Below are 19,656 nucleotides of genomic sequence, written 5' to 3'. Positions count from 1 at the left end.
CCAATGGGCAAGACAATACCAACAACACATGATTATCAAATTATAAGAACTTCCATTACCTTAAACACCTCAAAAAATGGAATTTTCTCATAAAATAGAGCAAAACCACAAAACTTCATGGTAATCTTCTCCCTAATTTTCAGAGCTCTTAAAGTTTGAATCTAACAAACATCCTTCACAACTATTGCTTAAGATTTCAAGATGAATCTATCTACAGACTCAAATCAACAATCAACCACCAAAAATCCAGACTCTCTCTCTACTTTCTCTCTAGAATGTGAGATTTCTTAATTTATGAAATTTCTCTTCTATGAACTTCCTTATATAGTCTTTTTACATTTTTGACCAAATTAAACCTTAACTCCTATAATTTCAAATAGCCTAACTCTTAAGGATATTCGAACTCCTAGAGCTCTAAAACAACTCAAAACAATTCCAAAATAACAAAAAAACAAAAATACCCTCAAAACACTTTCTATCACCACCAACAATAGAAATCATTACACAACAAACAATCCAAACTACAACCTCACCAGAATCTTTTTTCCACAATTAGACAATCTACAAGATGCATGTAAAACCACATAAATAACAATATGATCATAAACATCATAACATGCATACATCAAAATCATAGTGTTACACTCTTAATCACTTCGAAAATAAGGAAGTATGGATCCATCCTATGTCAATGTCAAGTAAGTACAACTAGAGCAAATTCTAGCCTCCCACCAAGTCTTATGTGTCTAATGGTAAGTTCTCTTACTTTCGTATTTAACACCATTAATGTCTAGCAAGTATAACTAGAACTAATTTTGATTTCCCCTATGAAATCTTCTGTGTCTTAGGGTAAGTATCCTTACCCTCAGTAAATATAAGTCGAGATCATTAAATCCTCACTCCTTTATTTCTCTTTTGTGCATGTACTCGATGGATATACGTTAAGATAACGATCAAGCATAGTAATCGGGTTGATTCAACAATACAAATATTGATAGGCTTGTGAAGACCGTAAAGAAGATATGACACATAAAGAATGTTTTCACTTATACTTGTATTTGGGGTAAGATAGAAGTTGTGTACTGCTTTGATTAGGTTTCTGACGTATGGGTGGAAATAGTTAATACATATTTTCACTATATCTGTTTGTAATAAAAATTCATATTTATATTTCAGAAGATCATGGCCTTTTATATTTTATGCTAATAATTATTTTAATAAGAACAAAAAAAATTACACTTATTTTTAGTTAGTAAGAGTTGTGTTGTGTCTAATGCAACAAGGTGTTACACTTATACATATATTCCAGAATAAAAAGGAGGGAGAATATTGCACTTCATAATCAAATTTTTTTAAATGTGATGTAATTATTGTTAGAGAAAAAGATACACTCTAGAAAGGCGGTTGAATAATATATATCAAAAACTTGCGCTTTTAAAATGTAGTGTAATGGTAGAACCCTTAAAAGAATACTAACACATATATTTTGGTATATGTTAGTGTAATGTAATGTAATTATTGTTGGAGAGTCTTGACTATAAAGAATACTCGGTGTTGAAGCCTGGAGAGGATTCATGTAAAAAGAATACTTGGGTAGATTGCTAGAAGAGGCAATTCAAAGAATACTTTGGTTTGAGCTAGAAGTGACTTGTTGAAAGAATACTTGTATCTTGTTTAAGACAATGGAACTCAATTCAGTTGGAATGAGAACTGGATGTAGTCTCAATGGTTGAGATATACCAATACAAAAATACCTTGTGTTCTATTTGTTCTCTCTTTAGCACTCTTAATTGTTAGCATTATTAATTTAGTACTTGAAAAAAATGCATTTTCAATTGATACTATTCAACTCCCTTCTAGAGTCTATCTTTTGTCCATAACCTAAGTTTAGGAGAACATGTTAATGAACTAATAACATGTATGAACTCAAAGATTATAAGCAAAAAAGCACATGTACAGTTTCATCCAACACTTATATGTATATATATATTTTTCCATATTTAAAATAAAAAAGATCAACTAGAAGTGATGACAAGAAAGAACTACACATGACTCTAAGACACATGCATTTTGTATGGATTTCAAAAGAAAATATAAACCTACACATATTTTTCTTGTTTCATATTTTAAACACTAACATATATCAAAATATAAAGGAAAAATCATAGAACATGAATCATAAGGTCATACAACAAGATTTGGTTCATAGAATACTAGATCTTAAAAATTTTAAACCAAAATTTTCAAGACAAATATAGATCTATAGAATTAGCTTACAAAAACTAGATCTATTCAACATACACTACTCAAACTGAACATGTATACAACACGCAAAGGAAAGATACAACTTCCATGGATGAAACCAAGGCTCATGATACTAAATGATAGAAAATTCCTATGGAGATGAAGTCGAATTTCTCCATAACTTTCTCCTATTCTTCCAATCTTCATCCACGGAATTAATCTTTATGAAACCAAATGAAAATTAATGGAGAGAAGAGAAAATGGATGTGCCACCTTCAAGTGAAGGATAAGAAAGAAGGATGAACTCACCACAAGGAGGAATTCCTTGATAAAATTTTTTAAGGAGAAAATTCTTCAAAGAGAGAACTATGCTTTTAAAGATAGAATTTTAGAAATCTAATTCTCAAATAACTCAAAAGTGACGTCCGAATGAGGGGGAACGTGAATTTATAAAGTTTGGTAACTTGTAGTGCGAGTTAAGTTAACCATGATTAAGTATGATTATGGTTAGGTTAACTTATTAACTTATACTCAAGGCAACTAACTTTAGTTTAAATTCAAATTTGAATTTTTCTCCTAAAAATGTCACTATCCTAAATCTAAAAGAGTCAATGAGAGCATGTCACATGGCAAGGTACAAAAGGTGTGACTAGATGTCTTCATCCTAGATCTAGAAGTGGAAATGTGAGCATGTCACATGGCAAGGTGCTAAAAGTGTGACTAGTGTGTGGGACATGAATTTATGGGTTTGTTTGGTCTCATGGGATAGGTATGGTGTGGGATTTGGATGTCCACTCTTGGATTCTCGCACCCCTTCCCACTATTGCAAAATATATATTTCATAACGAACTTCTATGTCGGGTGCCATCCACTCTTGGACTCTTACACCCCCTCTCTTATGGGCAAAACAAGCCAAATAAGTACATATCCAAATACTAGTTGCACCTCGTAAATTACTAGCTACATCCCTAAAAAATTATAAGGAAATAAATTCTTATATTATTTGACCAAAAAATACAAGGTCAAAATTAAGAAAATATTTATAACGAAAAATATATACGAAGAAGAGAAAGTAAGTTATTTAAAGTGACCAAAAATTAAATAAAAGATTGGGCCTTCTTCTTTCAAGCCTAACTCATTCCTCTTGATTCCTTTTAGATTAACCCCCTTGTCTATTGTGTGTATTTTTTCAATTTGTAGTAATTTTCTTTATAACGCATCATGTATTCAAGAATGCCTTGTGTCAATGCTTTTCAACCTTAATGAAATATTAAGCTATTGTTGAGATGAATTTTTTATAGCGAATAATTGCAAGTTTATGGTTGTTATTAGGTAATAGTTTTCAAAGGTTGTATGCATTAGGACCGGACGTTTGGCTTTACAATATCTCTAATTGATTTAAATTAAATAATGAAATATGAAGAAGGCTTAATTGATTTGAGATTGTTTAAGAGATTTAGATTGAAATTGAGATTAAGATAAATAAGTTATATTAAGAGTTTGTTTGGACAAATAATTTAATTAAGATCTTATTGAATAAGTTTTTATATAATAAGAATTTATGTTATAAGTGCTTAAAATTCAATAAATTGTTGTGTGTATGTTAACTAGTACTTGTATAATTTTAAAGTGTTTGAATGTATTATTACTTAAGAACTTATAAGTTGTTTCATTTTAAAAATTTTAAAATTACAAATTAAATATTGTCTGGAAATAAAATAAAAATATAAAAGTAACTAAATAATTTTTAAAAATGTCATTATATATCATAATAATAAAATAAAAAAAAATACTAGTCATTATTCACCTAATTTTAGCTTAGTAAAAGATAAAATTAATAAAAAAAATATATGAAAAATCAATTTTATATATAAACATGATTAAAAATTTAGAATCATAAATTTTAAAAATTAAAAATCAATTCGATATATCCCATAAAATCATGAATAAAAATAATATGTTAGTCACTTAGCCTCAATTAACTTAAGAGGGGGGGGGTGAATTAAGTTAATCAAATTTCCTCTTATAAAATTTTCCGAATTACTTTCTTACAAATTTAATTCCTTAGATAAATTTATATGTAAAGAATGAATGATGATGCAAACTACACAATTACAATTAATAACAAGAAATTAAAAGTGTAGGGAAAGAAGAATTGCAAACTCAATTTTATACTGGTTCGGCCAATCTTGCCTACATCCAGTCCTCAAGTCTCCCACTTGAGATTTTCACTATTCTTGTAAACCTTACAAGACTTGAATCCTCCAACACCTCGGAACTCCCTTTCCTTGTGTTGAGATTCAAAAACCAACAAGGAGAAAAACCATTTCTCCTTCACAGATCAACAGATCAATTGGGTAATTACAGAATGACTCTCTTTAAAGAGTAGATATTACACTTTCTAAGAACTTGATGAACTCTTTAGAGATTTTTGCAAATGATTTTGGCCAAGTAGTTTTTGTAAATAGATTTTCACATTTGAGTTCGTAACCTACCTCTGAAAAATTATAGGTATTTATAGACAATTGTTTCATAGGTTATGTCTTTTCATGAAGAGTTGTAACTTTCTATAATTTTTCAGAAAATAGGCTCTGGTAATCGATTACAAGACTTGGTAATTGATTACAAAGGTTTAGTTCAAATTGTTTGAAACGTCGTATAATTTAAATTCAATTTTTAAAGTTTTATCTTCTAGTAATTGATTACAAGAACTGGTAATCGATTACCAGAGCACGTTTAACATTTCAATTTTGAACAGAGAAGTTTTCATCATCTGGTAATCGATTACATGTACTGGTAATCGATTATCAAACTAATAATACCAAAATTAGCTTATGAAAACTTAAGATATAGAAAGCTTTTATTTTCCAGTTAAAAATATTTTTGTTTAATCTTTTAAATACTCTTTTTGCTTTCTTTTCAAACAACTTATTCTTATATTCAAAAAGATTAAGTTTAGGTTTTCTTGAAATCCTTATTTTAATGGCCAAGTAAAATTTATAAATTCTAAAAGTTCATTTTACATACTAAGTTAAGCAGTCAAAATTTATCTAGTTATTACTTGAGATCTTGCTTCTTGATCGGCTTGCATTAACTTGACCTTTATTTTCTTCAATGCTTTGGCATCATCAAAACTTTAGCATATGTTCTTCCACATAATAAAAAAAATAAAAACTTTAGTATTTTGAATTTTTATTTTTGTAATTAAAATTATGTGATGGGTAAAAATAATAAGCCTTAAATAGTAATTGAAACCTCCAATAGAAGAAAAAAAATGTTGCATAATTTTGAAAAGAAAGTTAAGATTATTTTATAATAAGAAAATGTGAATTTTTGGGGGGAATAGATGGAAAAATTCTTGGAGGAGTAGAAAAAAAACATTTGGAGGGGAAACAAAAACTTTTGAGAGAGTAATTAAAAAGATTATAAAATTGGTTCTTGATAAAAGTATGAAAAAAAACTATTTATGTTGATGACAAGATTCAAACATGAATATTTCTTAATAAGGTTATGCATAAGTTAAAGTAATAAGTTATATTAGACAACTTATCAAAATAATTAAGTTCAAAACATCTTATGAGCTACCCATAAAATATTTTACAAGTTTATCCAAATACTCTCATAAGTATTTATAAAATAAGATAAGTACAAATAAGTTGTTCATAAACTCTTCAAACGGACCTAAATAGATGAATTTAACGATAGGTATTTTTAGGATTGAGGGTTCAAAAGATGAGTCTCTATTTGATTACTTGCTTTAATGTTTTATCTTGTTCTGATTGAAATTGAGTTAACTTAAGGTGTTCATCATTTCCTTTCTAGATATGGAGGTATGTCTAATTAAATTTACTTCTATTTTCATGAAAACTATTTTTAATAAAACTTTTTACGATTTGTGTTAATTCATTTATTTCTTTATCAATCAAACCTACTTTGTGGTTTACCTAAGCTTCTATCTTATAGTTCTAATGTCTAGGTTCAACTTTCAATTCTTCCATAACCATATAATGTTATGAAAAGCACCAATTAATTACTTGACATAGATAAAATCCAGAGAAGAAAATGTATGAACATCAAAGTAAATTAAAAAAAAATAGAGGTTCCTAAGTTCCAAATGTAACATTGTGTTTTAATGCTTTTATTGTATGATGATAGGATATATGTTGTTATACGATGCTATGTTGTAGTTGTCATTTTTCTTTTAAGTTTTGAGGGTCAAGAGATCCTTAAGAATTAAGTTATTTAGAGTTGTTTAAGTTAAAGTCAAAGTTGACCAAGTTTGAGAGAAGATGTACAAGGTTTTCAAAAACCTTGAATTTTATAATTTCATTTCTCTGAATTACAGAGAGAAGTTTTAGAGAGAACCTTTAAAGTCAAGGAAGACCTTTTCTTCTTTTGACTTCACCAGGAACATTTCAATCCTTCCTTGAGGCACAAATCAAGTAGTTTGGGTTAGAGATTCAAGTTGAGGAACTGTGAATCTTTAAGAAAAGTCATCATACGTGAGTTTTTAGGATTTCTCCATTTTCTCCACCTCTTCTTGCTTTATGAAGCAGTTGAGGTAAGAAAAGTGTTGTTTGAATGTTAATGTTGTCTTTAAGTTATGATTGAAGTTGTTTAGCCCACCGATGACTCATTTATTAAAAATTGATGTTATTTTTAAGTTATGAAATTAGTAGACATAATTAATAGTAATTTTTGCATTGAATGAAGATGTTATTAGTTATTATTAGTATATAAATAAATAAATATTAAAAATATAAAAATAATAAATAACAAATGAAAGATGTTTTATCTATTGTATTTTTAGAGACATTTTCTTTATAAAGAAAAATTGGTCACATTAGTTTGTCAATAACTTAATTATACGTAGATATAGATTTTTATATCTTTGTTATAAAAATTTAATGGAATTTATTCAATTATTTTAAATATGAAATTTGAAATAAAGAAAAATAATACATTATTTTCTTGCATTTTATTTTTGGTCATATGAAGCTATTATGCCAACTTGCCTAAACTAAAGAAATATTCAATTAAAATTACTTTTCTAGACGGTATAAAATGAAAGAAAATTATGGTTTTAGATAGTATAACAATTTCTTGTTTGTGCTCATTGTAATTGGTTGAACAAATAATCAATTCACTAAAATGGATTTATAGTAGAGTATATAGGTGCAGATATGGCTGATTTATCATTGTGGAATTATTTTAAAAATTAATTATATGAATGAGACTTTTTTGAAATTATTTATATTTTTGGAATTGTTTATTGTAGAATTTTATTTTAACGTTTGGAGTAGAATTTACTTAAAATATGGGTCATAGTGACTATTTTTTTTAACGTTGAATTTTTTTAGTTAATTTTTTTTGAAAGAAAATTAGTATTTTATTTTTGGTTATCAATGAACTTTTATGGGTTATTTTTATTACATTGAAGTTTAATTTATTTAAACTTTTAAAATATTAATATTTTTTAAAAAAAATTTATTTATAAATTTTTAAGGATAATATAATTTGTTAAAAAATAAAATATATTTTTTGTATGAATTTAATTTTATAATATATATATAACTAATATAAATATAACTTTATGAATGTAGGTTAATTTTTTTTATTTGAAATGAAATAATTATTAAATATCTTTAAAAAAAAATTTAAAAAAATATTTTTATATTTTCCACGTTTATTTTTTTAAAATAAAACTTTTTTTTTGTCATAATGAGATGCTATGGGTTATAGCAACTTAACCTTAAAAGAAAAGTAGTATTTTAATTTTAGTTATCAGTAAATTATTATGGGTTATTTTTATTGTATTGAAGTTTTTTTTAGTCTAATTTTTTTAAAAATATTCTTTTTTACCCTTTTAAGGTTTTTTTACAAAGGTTTTTTTTATAAATGTCCTTTTTTCTAATAATATCTCTTTTATTTATAAACAAAGCATTGTAAAAATATTAGAATTTTTTATTTTTTATACATATTTTTTATTTAATTTTATGAGTGACCTTAATTTTTTCTTTAAAATTTACACATGTATATATTTTACAAATAAAAAACTTTTTTTTATAAATTACAAAAAGATTTTAAATGACCAACACTTAAAATAAATATATTTAAAAATATTAAAAAAAACATATTTTCTGTAAAAATAATTTTTATAAAAAAATTGAGTCATTTAACAAGTTGGAACAACTGGTAACGACACTATTTAAATAACTATCAGCTATAGAAACTTCATAATAACTAAATTGAAGCCATCATTTAAAAAAATAAAAATTGACACATGATATTAAGTCATTATAGCCCATGATGACTCTACACAGAAAATAATTCCAAAAATATAAATAATTTTAAAATAATCACATTTAAATAATTAATTTTGAAGGTAAATCCACAATGACCAGGTTTTGAAGGTGTGATGATTTAAAGGATGCACATAAGTATGATTAGGTAGCCAAGGTGGAGTCTCTTACCGACTGTAGAAAGGGACAGTGGAGCTTTTTCTATATAGATGGGCTAGCCAAACCCCACAACCCACATGTCAGACCAAGATTATTACAAATTTTGTTTCGTGGTAGCCAACTTGCACATTGATCCATCTTTGACAATTCACTATATTAGTCTGCATATCAACGTCAAATTTGTGACATGTGCTAGCTGTTTACATTTGTATACTCGAGTAGAAGAATGAATGAGAAAATATGGTTAAGTAATCTGAATAATAAATATAGTCTGAACCACATAACACGATAAATGTAAAAGTCAACTTAAAAAATCTAAATTAAAAATCACTCATATAGAAGACCAAATTAGTGTTACATATGTAAAATAATCCAAAATTCGAAAATGGACCATTTCTAACGTAAGAGTATTTCAGGAATGTCTAGAGTCAAGGTATGTAACAACTTATTGTGCCCATCTGTGGAACTTATTTTTCATTTTAGGCCCCATAAAAACCACTCCCATTCCTTCCCTACTTCCACTGCAACCAAATCTTGGATTAGTTTCCTTCATCCCTCTATTTTGGTCTTTCTTATTTCACCCCAAACAAACAGTAATGAAATTGAAAAGTTTTTATAAAAGACTAATAGGCATCCGCATGACTGTTTCACCAAATGTAGTTAAACTGACGGCGTGTCCCAAAACAAAAAATATAACAACCGCGTGTTTAGAACATTATCTCCAAAGTCATCCAGCAACTTTTCTTGTTAAAGTTCTTTCAGTTGGTCTGGACTTGACCATGAAGTTTCCAGATTCAGAAATCCAATTGACTCCAGCCTTCATTGGGGGTGGACGGGTTTGTCCCATCGACTGTCTTCGAGTGCCAATCGCCATATTGCCCAACTTCTCAGCTGTTTCTGAAACCCCACGTGCAGTCCTCCCCTTGTTTATAGATGCTGCCGAACAAAAATAACCTTTAAACTTATTTCGATTATTGAAGCAACTTCAACAGTATAATTACATTGCTGCATCAGGGGCCAGTTGAATATTTATCATGAATGAAAAACAACTTTAAGTAAAGATGCATAATAATTGGCTTAAATGACAGTGACTTTTTTAGGAACATATAAATATTTAAATTTCTTTTTATGAACCCTCAAAAAATTTGAGTACCAAAACAATTGGAAAAAATTGCTTACTAGGGCTGTCTTTTCCTGGTAATCGATATTTTGATGGAGTAGTCTTCAATGACTTTTTGTTCTTAATTCCATCCTTCAGAAGAAACAAAAATTATTAGCATAACAAAATTTGAGAAAAAGAATTTGATCAGTTCAGCATGGTAACACCAAAAGGAGCTGCTCTATCAAGTGATAGGAGTTTAATTTGAGACAGATCTTAAATTTTTGTTGCTGACCGATACCAGATATGCAACGAGTAAAAATAAGCCATAGGTGGGGGCACCAGATATTATTCGATGTGTAAAAAGAAGGGTGGGCACCAGATACTCAATTGAGTAAAATGAAGGCATGGGTGGGCAGGGCGTGAGTTAGTAAGCAAAGTGGAATAAGAATGAGTAGAAAGCAAAAACAACTCACCTCATTTGCCATATCCAGCTTCCGTTGTACACCTGCAATGTTTAGAATAATGAGTATCATGCTCTGTTCATATTCATTGTGTGAAATGGAGTGCGCCACTAAAAAAGGGCCTATTTTCTCTATTCAACTGCATTTTATATTTTCATTACTTACAAGGTGGAGAGAAGAAATAAATAGGACGCTAGTGATATGAAAACAAGTTTTGGGACCATGACTTTTGTTTGAGTAGAAATAATATGTAGTACATAGAAATTCGAATGAAAGTATAGTAGGAGATAAATTTGCTTTTTAGACTTATATGTGAGAACTGGAGACTAGGAGAAAATGAGTAAAATGGAAAAATGCTTCAAGGTGTCGTGTTACAGAAAACTGAGAAAAGTATCACTCAAGTTTAAGAAAGTTTTTACCACAGTATGACTTGTAATGTCGTACAGGACTGAATGCTAGGTAGTAAAAACCCACTAATAAAAAAGCTCTATATTAAAGAGACAAATGTTACAATTGATGGGTGGACACTCGAGACAACACAGGATTAATAGGAATAGCATTGGAACGCAAGTTAGAATAATCACCTATTGTGTAACTAGGACAGTAAAATCTCCACAAAGGAGCAGATAAGCATAGAATGGCTAATTGACCAAAGTAGGGCTCTTTTGCAAACATTTTACCAAAATTGGGCTATTTTGAAACAATTTACCACACTAGGGTAGTCAACCTAGAAAATGTAGGTCAAACCAGCATTTTCCATGCCACATTATCATTTTATTTTCTGAAATAAAATCATTTGAAGCCCACATGGCATAAATGTTTCTTTTTGTAGAAGGCTCAGATGCCACTGGCATTGCAGCCTGTCACGTCATGTCTCAAATTAGGAAAAGAAAACCTTCATGAATTCAAAATTTTATCATTCTAACAAAATTACATATCTTGTAAGACAAATAATTTTGACAGTTTGATGCAATTGACAGCTGAGCCTTTTACAGAAGATAAACTTTATGCCATCTAGATGTCACGTGGACTCCACGTGGAAGGCTCCAGTGGCACTGACCAGCCTTCAAGACAAATAATTTTGACAGACTGCAACACACCGGTGACATCTGAGCCTTCACTGAATGCGCCATTGACAGCGGAGCCTTCCACTAAAAGACAAACTTCTATGCCACCTAGAAGGTGCCAGTGCCACTGGAGCTTCCCATCATCCCATGACGATTCTATTCCAGAAAATTTACAAAAAAAAAAAAAACGTTGACAGAGCATGGAAAGCAGCTCGCATTGACTACCCTTAAATGGTAAGTTGTTTTAAAACAGCCTCATTCAGGTAAAATGTTTGAAAATTACCCTATTTTGGTAAATTAGCAGCATAGAATAGTCCAGTACTTAGAGATAGAGGGTGACGACCACAAAAAGTCATAGGCCAGTCCATTAACGATTTACATTTAAATAGTTTATCTATAGAAGTAATTTAGGACATTATGAGTCAGTTTGATCCATTTAACCAACCTCACTTAGTGGAAAAACGCTATTGATGTTGTTACTTTGTTTCCATCACTGAGATATATAGTAGCAATTTACTAATATCCTATGGTGATTTTCCAGCTTAAACACCAACGGATATTTCTAACCATAATGAACAATGACTCAGATCTACAGATGCCAGAATAAAAAATATGAACCATGTTATTTTAACTTATAAATGGCTGAAATCAATTATATTACCTGAAGCTAAAGAAGCTTGTACTTTCGGGGAAGAATAATTGTTGGTGATTTTTGTATTAGGCAAAGCACCAGAGTATCTCTTAAGCCCAGGCCGATCTAGAGATCCCCTTATCCCAGCTGCAACAAGAAAGACAACTAGGAGTCAAGTATCCCCACAATTGAATCACAAGTAATTCCTTAGAAAAACAATATAAACTAAATTTCAAACCAGATGGAGGAGTTCTGGCTACAGCTCTGGTGCGAAGGGACGGAGGAATGTAAAAGCAACTCTAAACAAATTAAAAAATGGAAGTGTTAAAAACCTACTTACATAACGTAAAATATAGTTATGGCATAAAAGATAAAGAAAATTTTAAATAAAGCATGGATTAGTTAAAAGACAACCTGGAAGAAAGGATGTTGGAGAGCCTCTGCTGCTGTTGGTCTCTTGCAGGGATCCCATGAACAAAGAGACTATAAAAATAGAATTCACTTCTATTAGTTGAAAAAGGGGGGGCAGGACTAAACTGCTAAGTAATTAAAGTAAAACTATTTACTGTAACAAGGCTGATTGCATCATCACTTCTGGATGGGATTAATGCTGAGAGATGCACACTAGCAAGCTGCAGAATTTAAAAGGAAGTATTTAACAGAAAGCAATAGCCATCTTAATATACATTATATCAATAGAGAAAAATGTATGGGGCTAAAAAAACTAACATAAGACTGAAATTACCAAAATTATTTTTAAACAAATAAAATAGCACTTTTTAAAATTTTGCTGCCTGTGATACACCTTGCATAACAATTAGTAGGTAGCTTCCCCAAAGCCGACCACCAAAAACAATCAAGAAAAGCTAACCTGTGGAAATTGATAGTTGATATCCCTGGCAAGTTTGAGTCCATCTGCCCAAGATTCAGTAGTTGGACTACCTATCACACTGCATATTTTATAGATCTCATCTGCTTCACTGCACGTACAGCCAATAATGGAGCATATTAATTTCTAGCCCAGTCACTTAACAGGATGCTAGACCAGGGTTCCATCTATATGGCATTATAGATAATAAGCCATAAACTAATGACAATTTGCAAAAATAAATATTCAGTGATCTATGTGAACATGGTAACTTATGTATCACAGATTTGTTAATACCTGGTACCAGGGAATAGGGGACGAAGAGTGAACAACTCAGCCATAATAGCACCCATTGCCCACATATCTGCAAGATGAAACAAAATTGATAAATGCATCGTGCTCGACACTCATTATCTATTCACACTAATGCACTGTCTAGACTCTAGACCATAATTTATTTAGGAAATCACAAAGCCACCATAAATGACAATTATTCAATATCAGATGCTTACCAACTTTAGAGCTGTATATATGGGACTGAAGCAGGACTTCAGGAGCACGATACCTAATCAGAAATCAGAATACACATTATTAAATTAAATACATATACTGTAGTGCATTATAAATTTACAAAAATAATAAAGTATTGTGAGTTGAAGAAACATACCACCGTGTGGAGACATACTCAGTATATGGTGGTTGTGAACTGATCTCTCGGGCTAGGCCAAAATCAGCAATTTTGATGACATCCTTGCTGACCAGCAAGTTTTCTGCAAAAAAAAACAAAAAAAAAGCATATCTCATGTCAAAGCAACAACATTTTGCAACATAGTAATAGAGATATGTACAATAGACCAGGTATCTAATCTAAATTTGTCTCATGATATTCAATTCAATTATTCGATAAACTTTATTTTAAAAAAATGTTTAAAATATATAACAAAAAGAAATATTTAGAGATGGAAGAATATAATGCCAACATAACATAAACTAACATAAAAAAGACACTTCGTGCCTCCGCGTATTTTGTTTAAAAAATAAAATAAAATAAATGATAAAAATAATTGAAGTTAAATAAGTGTGAATGTTTAACTATTAGAGGGTGTTGATGGTTTTCAATAGTTATTTAGAGTGTGATAAGTTGGAAAAATAAATTTATGTAAAAGTAGAGAAAAAGAGAATAAAAATTAAATAAAAAAGTATGGGGGAGAGTATTTTGGAAGTTAATAGTATAGAAGTATAGATTCCATGCTATATAATATATTAGGATCCAATAGCAAGGTTTGGGACTTGAGTCCCACATTGGAAGTAAGGGATTCTAGTGGTGGATTTACAAGGCCTTGGGCTCTCCAGCTAGCTTTTGTAGTGTGGTTCTTCCAAGGTTCTTGTGATAATATAAATCAAACCCTAACACCACTTCATCATACCACATACACTAACCCAACTGTACACAAAATGATAAGCAAATACCAGGCTTCAGATCACGATGAAAGTATCCACGCTGGTGCATGTAAGCTAGACCTTGGAAAACTTGAAAACACCAGTTTCTAATTTCATTTTCAGAAAACAGCTTTTCCCTGTTTTTCATAAGTTGGTAGAGATTGCATTCCTGCATCATCCAAAATTGACTTAAAACAGTTAGTGTTAGGCTTTATATCAGCCACCAATGTGCCACAAAAATCCAGCCACTTACCATGTACTCAAAAACAAGGCACAGAATGTCACTTTCTCGAATAACTTCCTTCAGCTTCACGATATTTGGATGACTCATTTTTCGTAATGACTGCCATAGGAGAAGTTAGAGAATAAATATATGCAGAAGCATATATAATATGTGAAAAAATAAGGCTAAATAAAGATCAAAAGGATGCAATACCTTGACTTCTCTCAGGTTTACACACTCCTCCCAAGAGTAATATTTCTTCTTCATTTTCTTGATTGCGACCTATAATTTTATGACATATTAGAGAAAACACAAGAATGCAACTTCACATAGAAGTTAGAACACCATCATTCTACTTGAAGCACACTTACTACTTCACCACTTTGCTTGTTAATGGCTCTCCAAACAGTCCCAAATGTTCCATCACCAACTTCCTTAATTAACTTGTACCTATGTTCATGAAATGGAGAAAACCTCTAAAGATATTTCAACAGTAAATAAAAGGGTGTATAACAACTGGCTTCTGCAACAAATACTCACCTCTCCATTTCCCCCAAGAGAACCCAAAGCAGGTCTTATTCAAAAAGCAGTTGCAAACACACAAAATATAGATGGCATTTATCTCTAGCAGACAATGCCAAGAAAAGGATAGGAAATGTTGACAGATATTAGATGGTCTAGCAAATGCCACCGTCAATTCTTGGACATGGAAATAAAATAAAAAACATAAACTTTCTGATGGAAGGGCAGCATAGCCTTATTGATTAAAAGACCCACAGCTTTGTAATGGTAGAAGGATGCATCTGGTAGAAATGAACAAGTCCTGAAGAACATAATAACAATGCCCAGGTCCAACAAAAATGATTGCTCAAAGCAACATTAATTTTCAGCTAAACTCATCATGACCCCAAACTTCAGGACTTCTGTAATAGCCACTTCATCTAATCTACATAGATTTTGTTTCAGAATTTTCTGGTAACTAATATTTTGTCACCACCAATATCCATTAGAAGCAACAACACAATGATAGTTAATAAGTACTGTCTCCTCTGTTTCAATCCAATCAGTTATCTAATACTTGAGAAGCAGGCAGCATCCAAAATTCACACATCAATATATGTACTTCAGCCCTGTAAAAAAAAAGGAAAGGTTGAGTTAAATTTTAGCAAGTAAACACAGGTGAAGATGATACACAACTGTTCCCTGATGGATCTCCTACCCCAGAAATGGATTTTTCAGATGTTTCAACTGGATGTTGGGTCAGCAATGCACTGTCAAAGGAACACTTATTAAGAATCAACCTTTTTATAGGTTTTAACCAAAATGACAAATAAGCTCTTACTTGTATATGTTCCCTAAAGATGCAGCACCTATCTCAGAAGAAACGAGCATTACGTACACTGTTCTGATCATTAAAGTAGAACAGAAAACTAGGTGCAATTAACAAAGGAAACAAGAAGAAAATCTCCAAGGATGAAGAATCGGCGGTCAAGCACTTCTTGGGATGAAAGCAACCAATATTGGAAGCAACTAGACAAGAAACAAACTCCTTCCATCTCTCAAAAAATATATCAAGATCCGCAAGATACAAACCCAGATCACCCTGCAATAAGAGAAAATGGACAAACATCAGATTAGATTAATAATCTGCAATGTGTAAATGCAAATGGGCAACAAAGATAGAAATCTCAACAACAAAAAAATGACAGGTAATATGATAGACTCAAATGTTATAAGAATATCAAAATTAAAGAGCATGCAGCAACAATACCCAGAAATATATTCTATTTATTTATACCTTCTAATTTGTTGCTAAAAGTTTCAGCAGAAATTTTGATGTTTTTCCAGTGATACAAAAGTTACAAACACAATGATACCAGTCTATCTACTAAGAACTAAACTATGTACATAAATACAATGATTAAACAAGTTACAAGAAATTTAGTAAGATGGAGAACATAAATAATTTGCATGTCCAGAATTAATATAACTGGTACAGGAGGAATGTTAAATGAATAATTAAAACCATTTAGACACATCCATATTAATCCACAAAACTACATTCCATACACCATCACCCGCCAATTCACCTTCAAACATAATGCCCACGAAATCCCACAACGAGCATCAAAATTGAAAAATTGTACACAGGATAGAGAATTAAGATTTGGATTCTGCCTCAAAGACAAACCCATCTCCAATCAAAATAAAATATGTATGACAATTTCATAGGATCGGATCCTTCATTCTTATCATCCGATCCTATTAAGCCCTAAATCATATCACAAAAAGCCGAACACATTCTCTGCAAAACCCCACAATCAGCGTACACGAATGCACAGAAAAGAACAATTAGCGCCATTCTAATAATTAGAGAATTCATGACGGGCCAATTCACCTAGCAAACAAAGTGCCCATTAAGAGCATCCAAAGTGAAACCGTTAATAACAACGATAATTAACCTTCGGAGTTGGTGAGAGGCGCGAGAGAAACCCATCTCAAATCGAAACCCTAATTAACCCATACACCCATCAAAATCCAAACACAACCTTCTTTGCAAAATACTACAACAGCTAAACCAGTTCCCACATCCCCATTCCACAACCGATTTTTTTATTAATTTTCATTTTCTCATAAGATTTCAAGAATGCTAAATAAACTTGCAATTAAGGTCGTATCGGATCGGATCTGAAATGCAAGAGGAGGAGGAAGAAGAAAAACCTGAAATGGCCGAAGGAAGAGGACCGTCACGAAGGACGGGAAGAGGACCGTCACGAAGGACGGGAAGAGGTGGAATCCAGAGTTTCCCTCTCTCTCTCTCTCTTGTGCAAGCAAAGCCAACCCAATACCAATAAAGTCAATATTTCCTATATTTCCTATCCTCTCTCACTCTCCTTTTATTTTTTTTACTTCTTCTTTCGCACCAAACTTTGAATATTCTCTTTAAAATTTAGAGTAAAGTATACTCCAATATTATAAATCTAATAGGACCATTTAAATGTTTTTATATAATTAACTAAATTTATAATAAATAATTTTTAAATTATATCAATTATATTTTAAATTACAATATAAGCTTATTTTTAATAAATTATTGAAATTGAATTTAGTTATACATATAAAATAAGAAATCATAAATAAATAAATAAATAAATAAGAAAATTAATATATATATATATAATTTGGAGAGTGTGAATAACAAATTTTATCCCGACTCAAATAAGATTTGATAAAGGAGGGTTTAAATAACACCAATATAATTTTTACTAAGTATTATACCGCTCAATAACTTTATATTAAATGTGAATTTTATAAATTCAATCGTTAAATTGAAAGTTATTTACTCTTAAATCATATATACCAAATTTTATATTAGTCAAAGATGATTTGATACTTCATTTTTATAAAACAAAATTGACGTAATATATACATTTCAAATATAATAAAATATTAACTATAAGAATGAAGTATAAAATCATCTTAGATTAATACAAAAATTTGTATACATGATCTAAGAGTAAATAACTTTCAATCTAACGGTTGAATTTACAAAATTTAAATTTAATATAAAATTATTAAGCAAAGTAATACTCAATAAAACTTACACCGATATCATTTGAACTCTCATCTATTTGATATATTGGACTCCATCAATATTGGATAAGATTGGTTTACATTGGTTACAAAGTGGATTAAGTATGCATAACTATAAACCAAAAAATAAGATATCATGAATTAGTAGTTAAATTAGATTTATATATGTAAAAAGAGACTTATCATAGGAGAAGAGATGATGAAGGAGGGAGAGAAAGAATCAGTGACGAAGAAAAAAGAAAGCACAAGAGAAATGTTTGGATGAAGAATTTTAAAAATTCAAAATATTTGAATTTCTTAGAATTTAAATTACTTTAATTACAATTTCTATCATTCTTTAAATGTTTTACTTGGATAAGTCAATTTAAATTTTAAATTCTTACTTTGGATATGATAATTTAATTTTCATCATGACTAAAATTGATTATATATATATATATATATAATATTGATATTTTAAGATTAAATTTTATATAAATAAATATAATTCATTTTTAAAATATATAATAATTTTAAAAATTAATATTAGATAATATTTTATAAGGCTTAAATATATTTTTAGTCCCTCAAATTTAGGCTAAATCTATTTTTGATCCTTCAAATTTAAAATTGTTGTTTTTAGTCCCTGTAATTTTAAAAAATCTTAATTTAGTCCTTATATTCAAATTTTGTTAAGAAATTTATCAAATATTATTGCATAAAATCTACATATTGGTGTCCCTATTAGTGAAAATATCACATTAAATCCGGTTGATATTGCATAACTGTCTTAATTAGTCACTTTCAAATATGTTATTGGTGACCTAAAGGACTAAAACAAGATTTTTGAAAATTACAAGGACTAAAAACAACAGTTTTAAATTTGAGAGACCAAAAACAAATTTATCTTAAATTTGAGGGACTAAAAACATATTTAAGCCTATTTTATAATTAAAAAATATTTTTGAATATTTGATAATTAAGAAATAGGAGAAAGATAAAAGGTATATAGGTGAGATAAAAGAGAAAAAATATGAAGAATTTCAAATTCTTATTTTTTTTGGAAGAATTTGAAAATCTACTATTTTAAAGAATTTTACAAATGCTTAAATTTCAAAATTTTTATAAATTTTTCATTCAAACAAAATAACATTTTATCTTAAGGCATTTGAAATTCTTAAAAAAAATGAATTACTCCATTTAAATTTCTCATCTAAATCACTCTTAAATATTAGAAGAAAGATTTTACACTACATTTAAAAATTGTTGTAGGGTTGATAAGAAGTCTAAAGCACACATCATCATTTATTGGACATCAATTAATCACAAGTTGAATAAATTATCAGTTTCACCTTGAGGTATTCATTTTTTATTTAACATTTGTTTCATTAAGTTTCTTAACTTTCATTTTATACTGAATGTTAAAATCTTGTAGCGAATTTTTTACTTTTTATTTTTATTTTGGATTGGTGCTATATAGTTTTTTAGCTTGTGTAATTTACATGCATGTTTATTATATATAATATAATTAAAAAATTTAAGATAAAAAAATTTAATTAAAATTTATAAAAATATTATATAAAAAA

At 29.6% G+C, this 19,656-nt stretch overlaps 1 protein-coding gene across 1 annotated transcript; it reads right to left on the bottom strand.

The window, feature by feature from the left end:
• Positions 1-9,000: 9,000 nt before the first annotated feature.
• Positions 9,001-17,381, bottom strand: LOC109789471 (cyclin-dependent kinase F-4). The gene is made up of 19 exons (XM_083075076.1): positions 17,219-17,381; positions 15,840-16,100; positions 15,717-15,768; positions 15,038-15,627; positions 14,869-14,947; positions 14,711-14,779; positions 14,528-14,617; positions 14,305-14,443; positions 13,502-13,604; positions 13,347-13,399; positions 13,132-13,198; positions 12,838-12,946; positions 12,533-12,598; positions 12,381-12,449; positions 12,205-12,265; positions 11,997-12,113; positions 10,281-10,312; positions 9,885-9,957; positions 9,001-9,641 (listed from the first exon to the last, which is right to left on the bottom strand). Exons 4-19 carry the CDS (start codon positions 15,043-15,045, stop codon positions 9,433-9,435), a joined length of 1,344 nt encoding a protein of 447 aa, XP_082931202.1. The 5' UTR covers positions 15,046-15,627; positions 15,717-15,768; positions 15,840-16,100; positions 17,219-17,381; the 3' UTR covers positions 9,001-9,432.
• Positions 17,382-19,656: the final 2,275 nt, after the last annotated feature.

This window comes from Cajanus cajan, chromosome 5, assembly GCF_000230855.2.
Source record: "Cajanus cajan strain Asha chromosome 5, NIPB_CcT2T_4, whole genome shotgun sequence".
Classification (NCBI taxonomy): Eukaryota; Viridiplantae; Streptophyta; class Magnoliopsida; order Fabales; family Fabaceae; genus Cajanus; species Cajanus cajan.
Note: the sequence above shows the minus strand (reverse complement) of the source record. Positions and strands in the feature narration are given on the sequence as shown.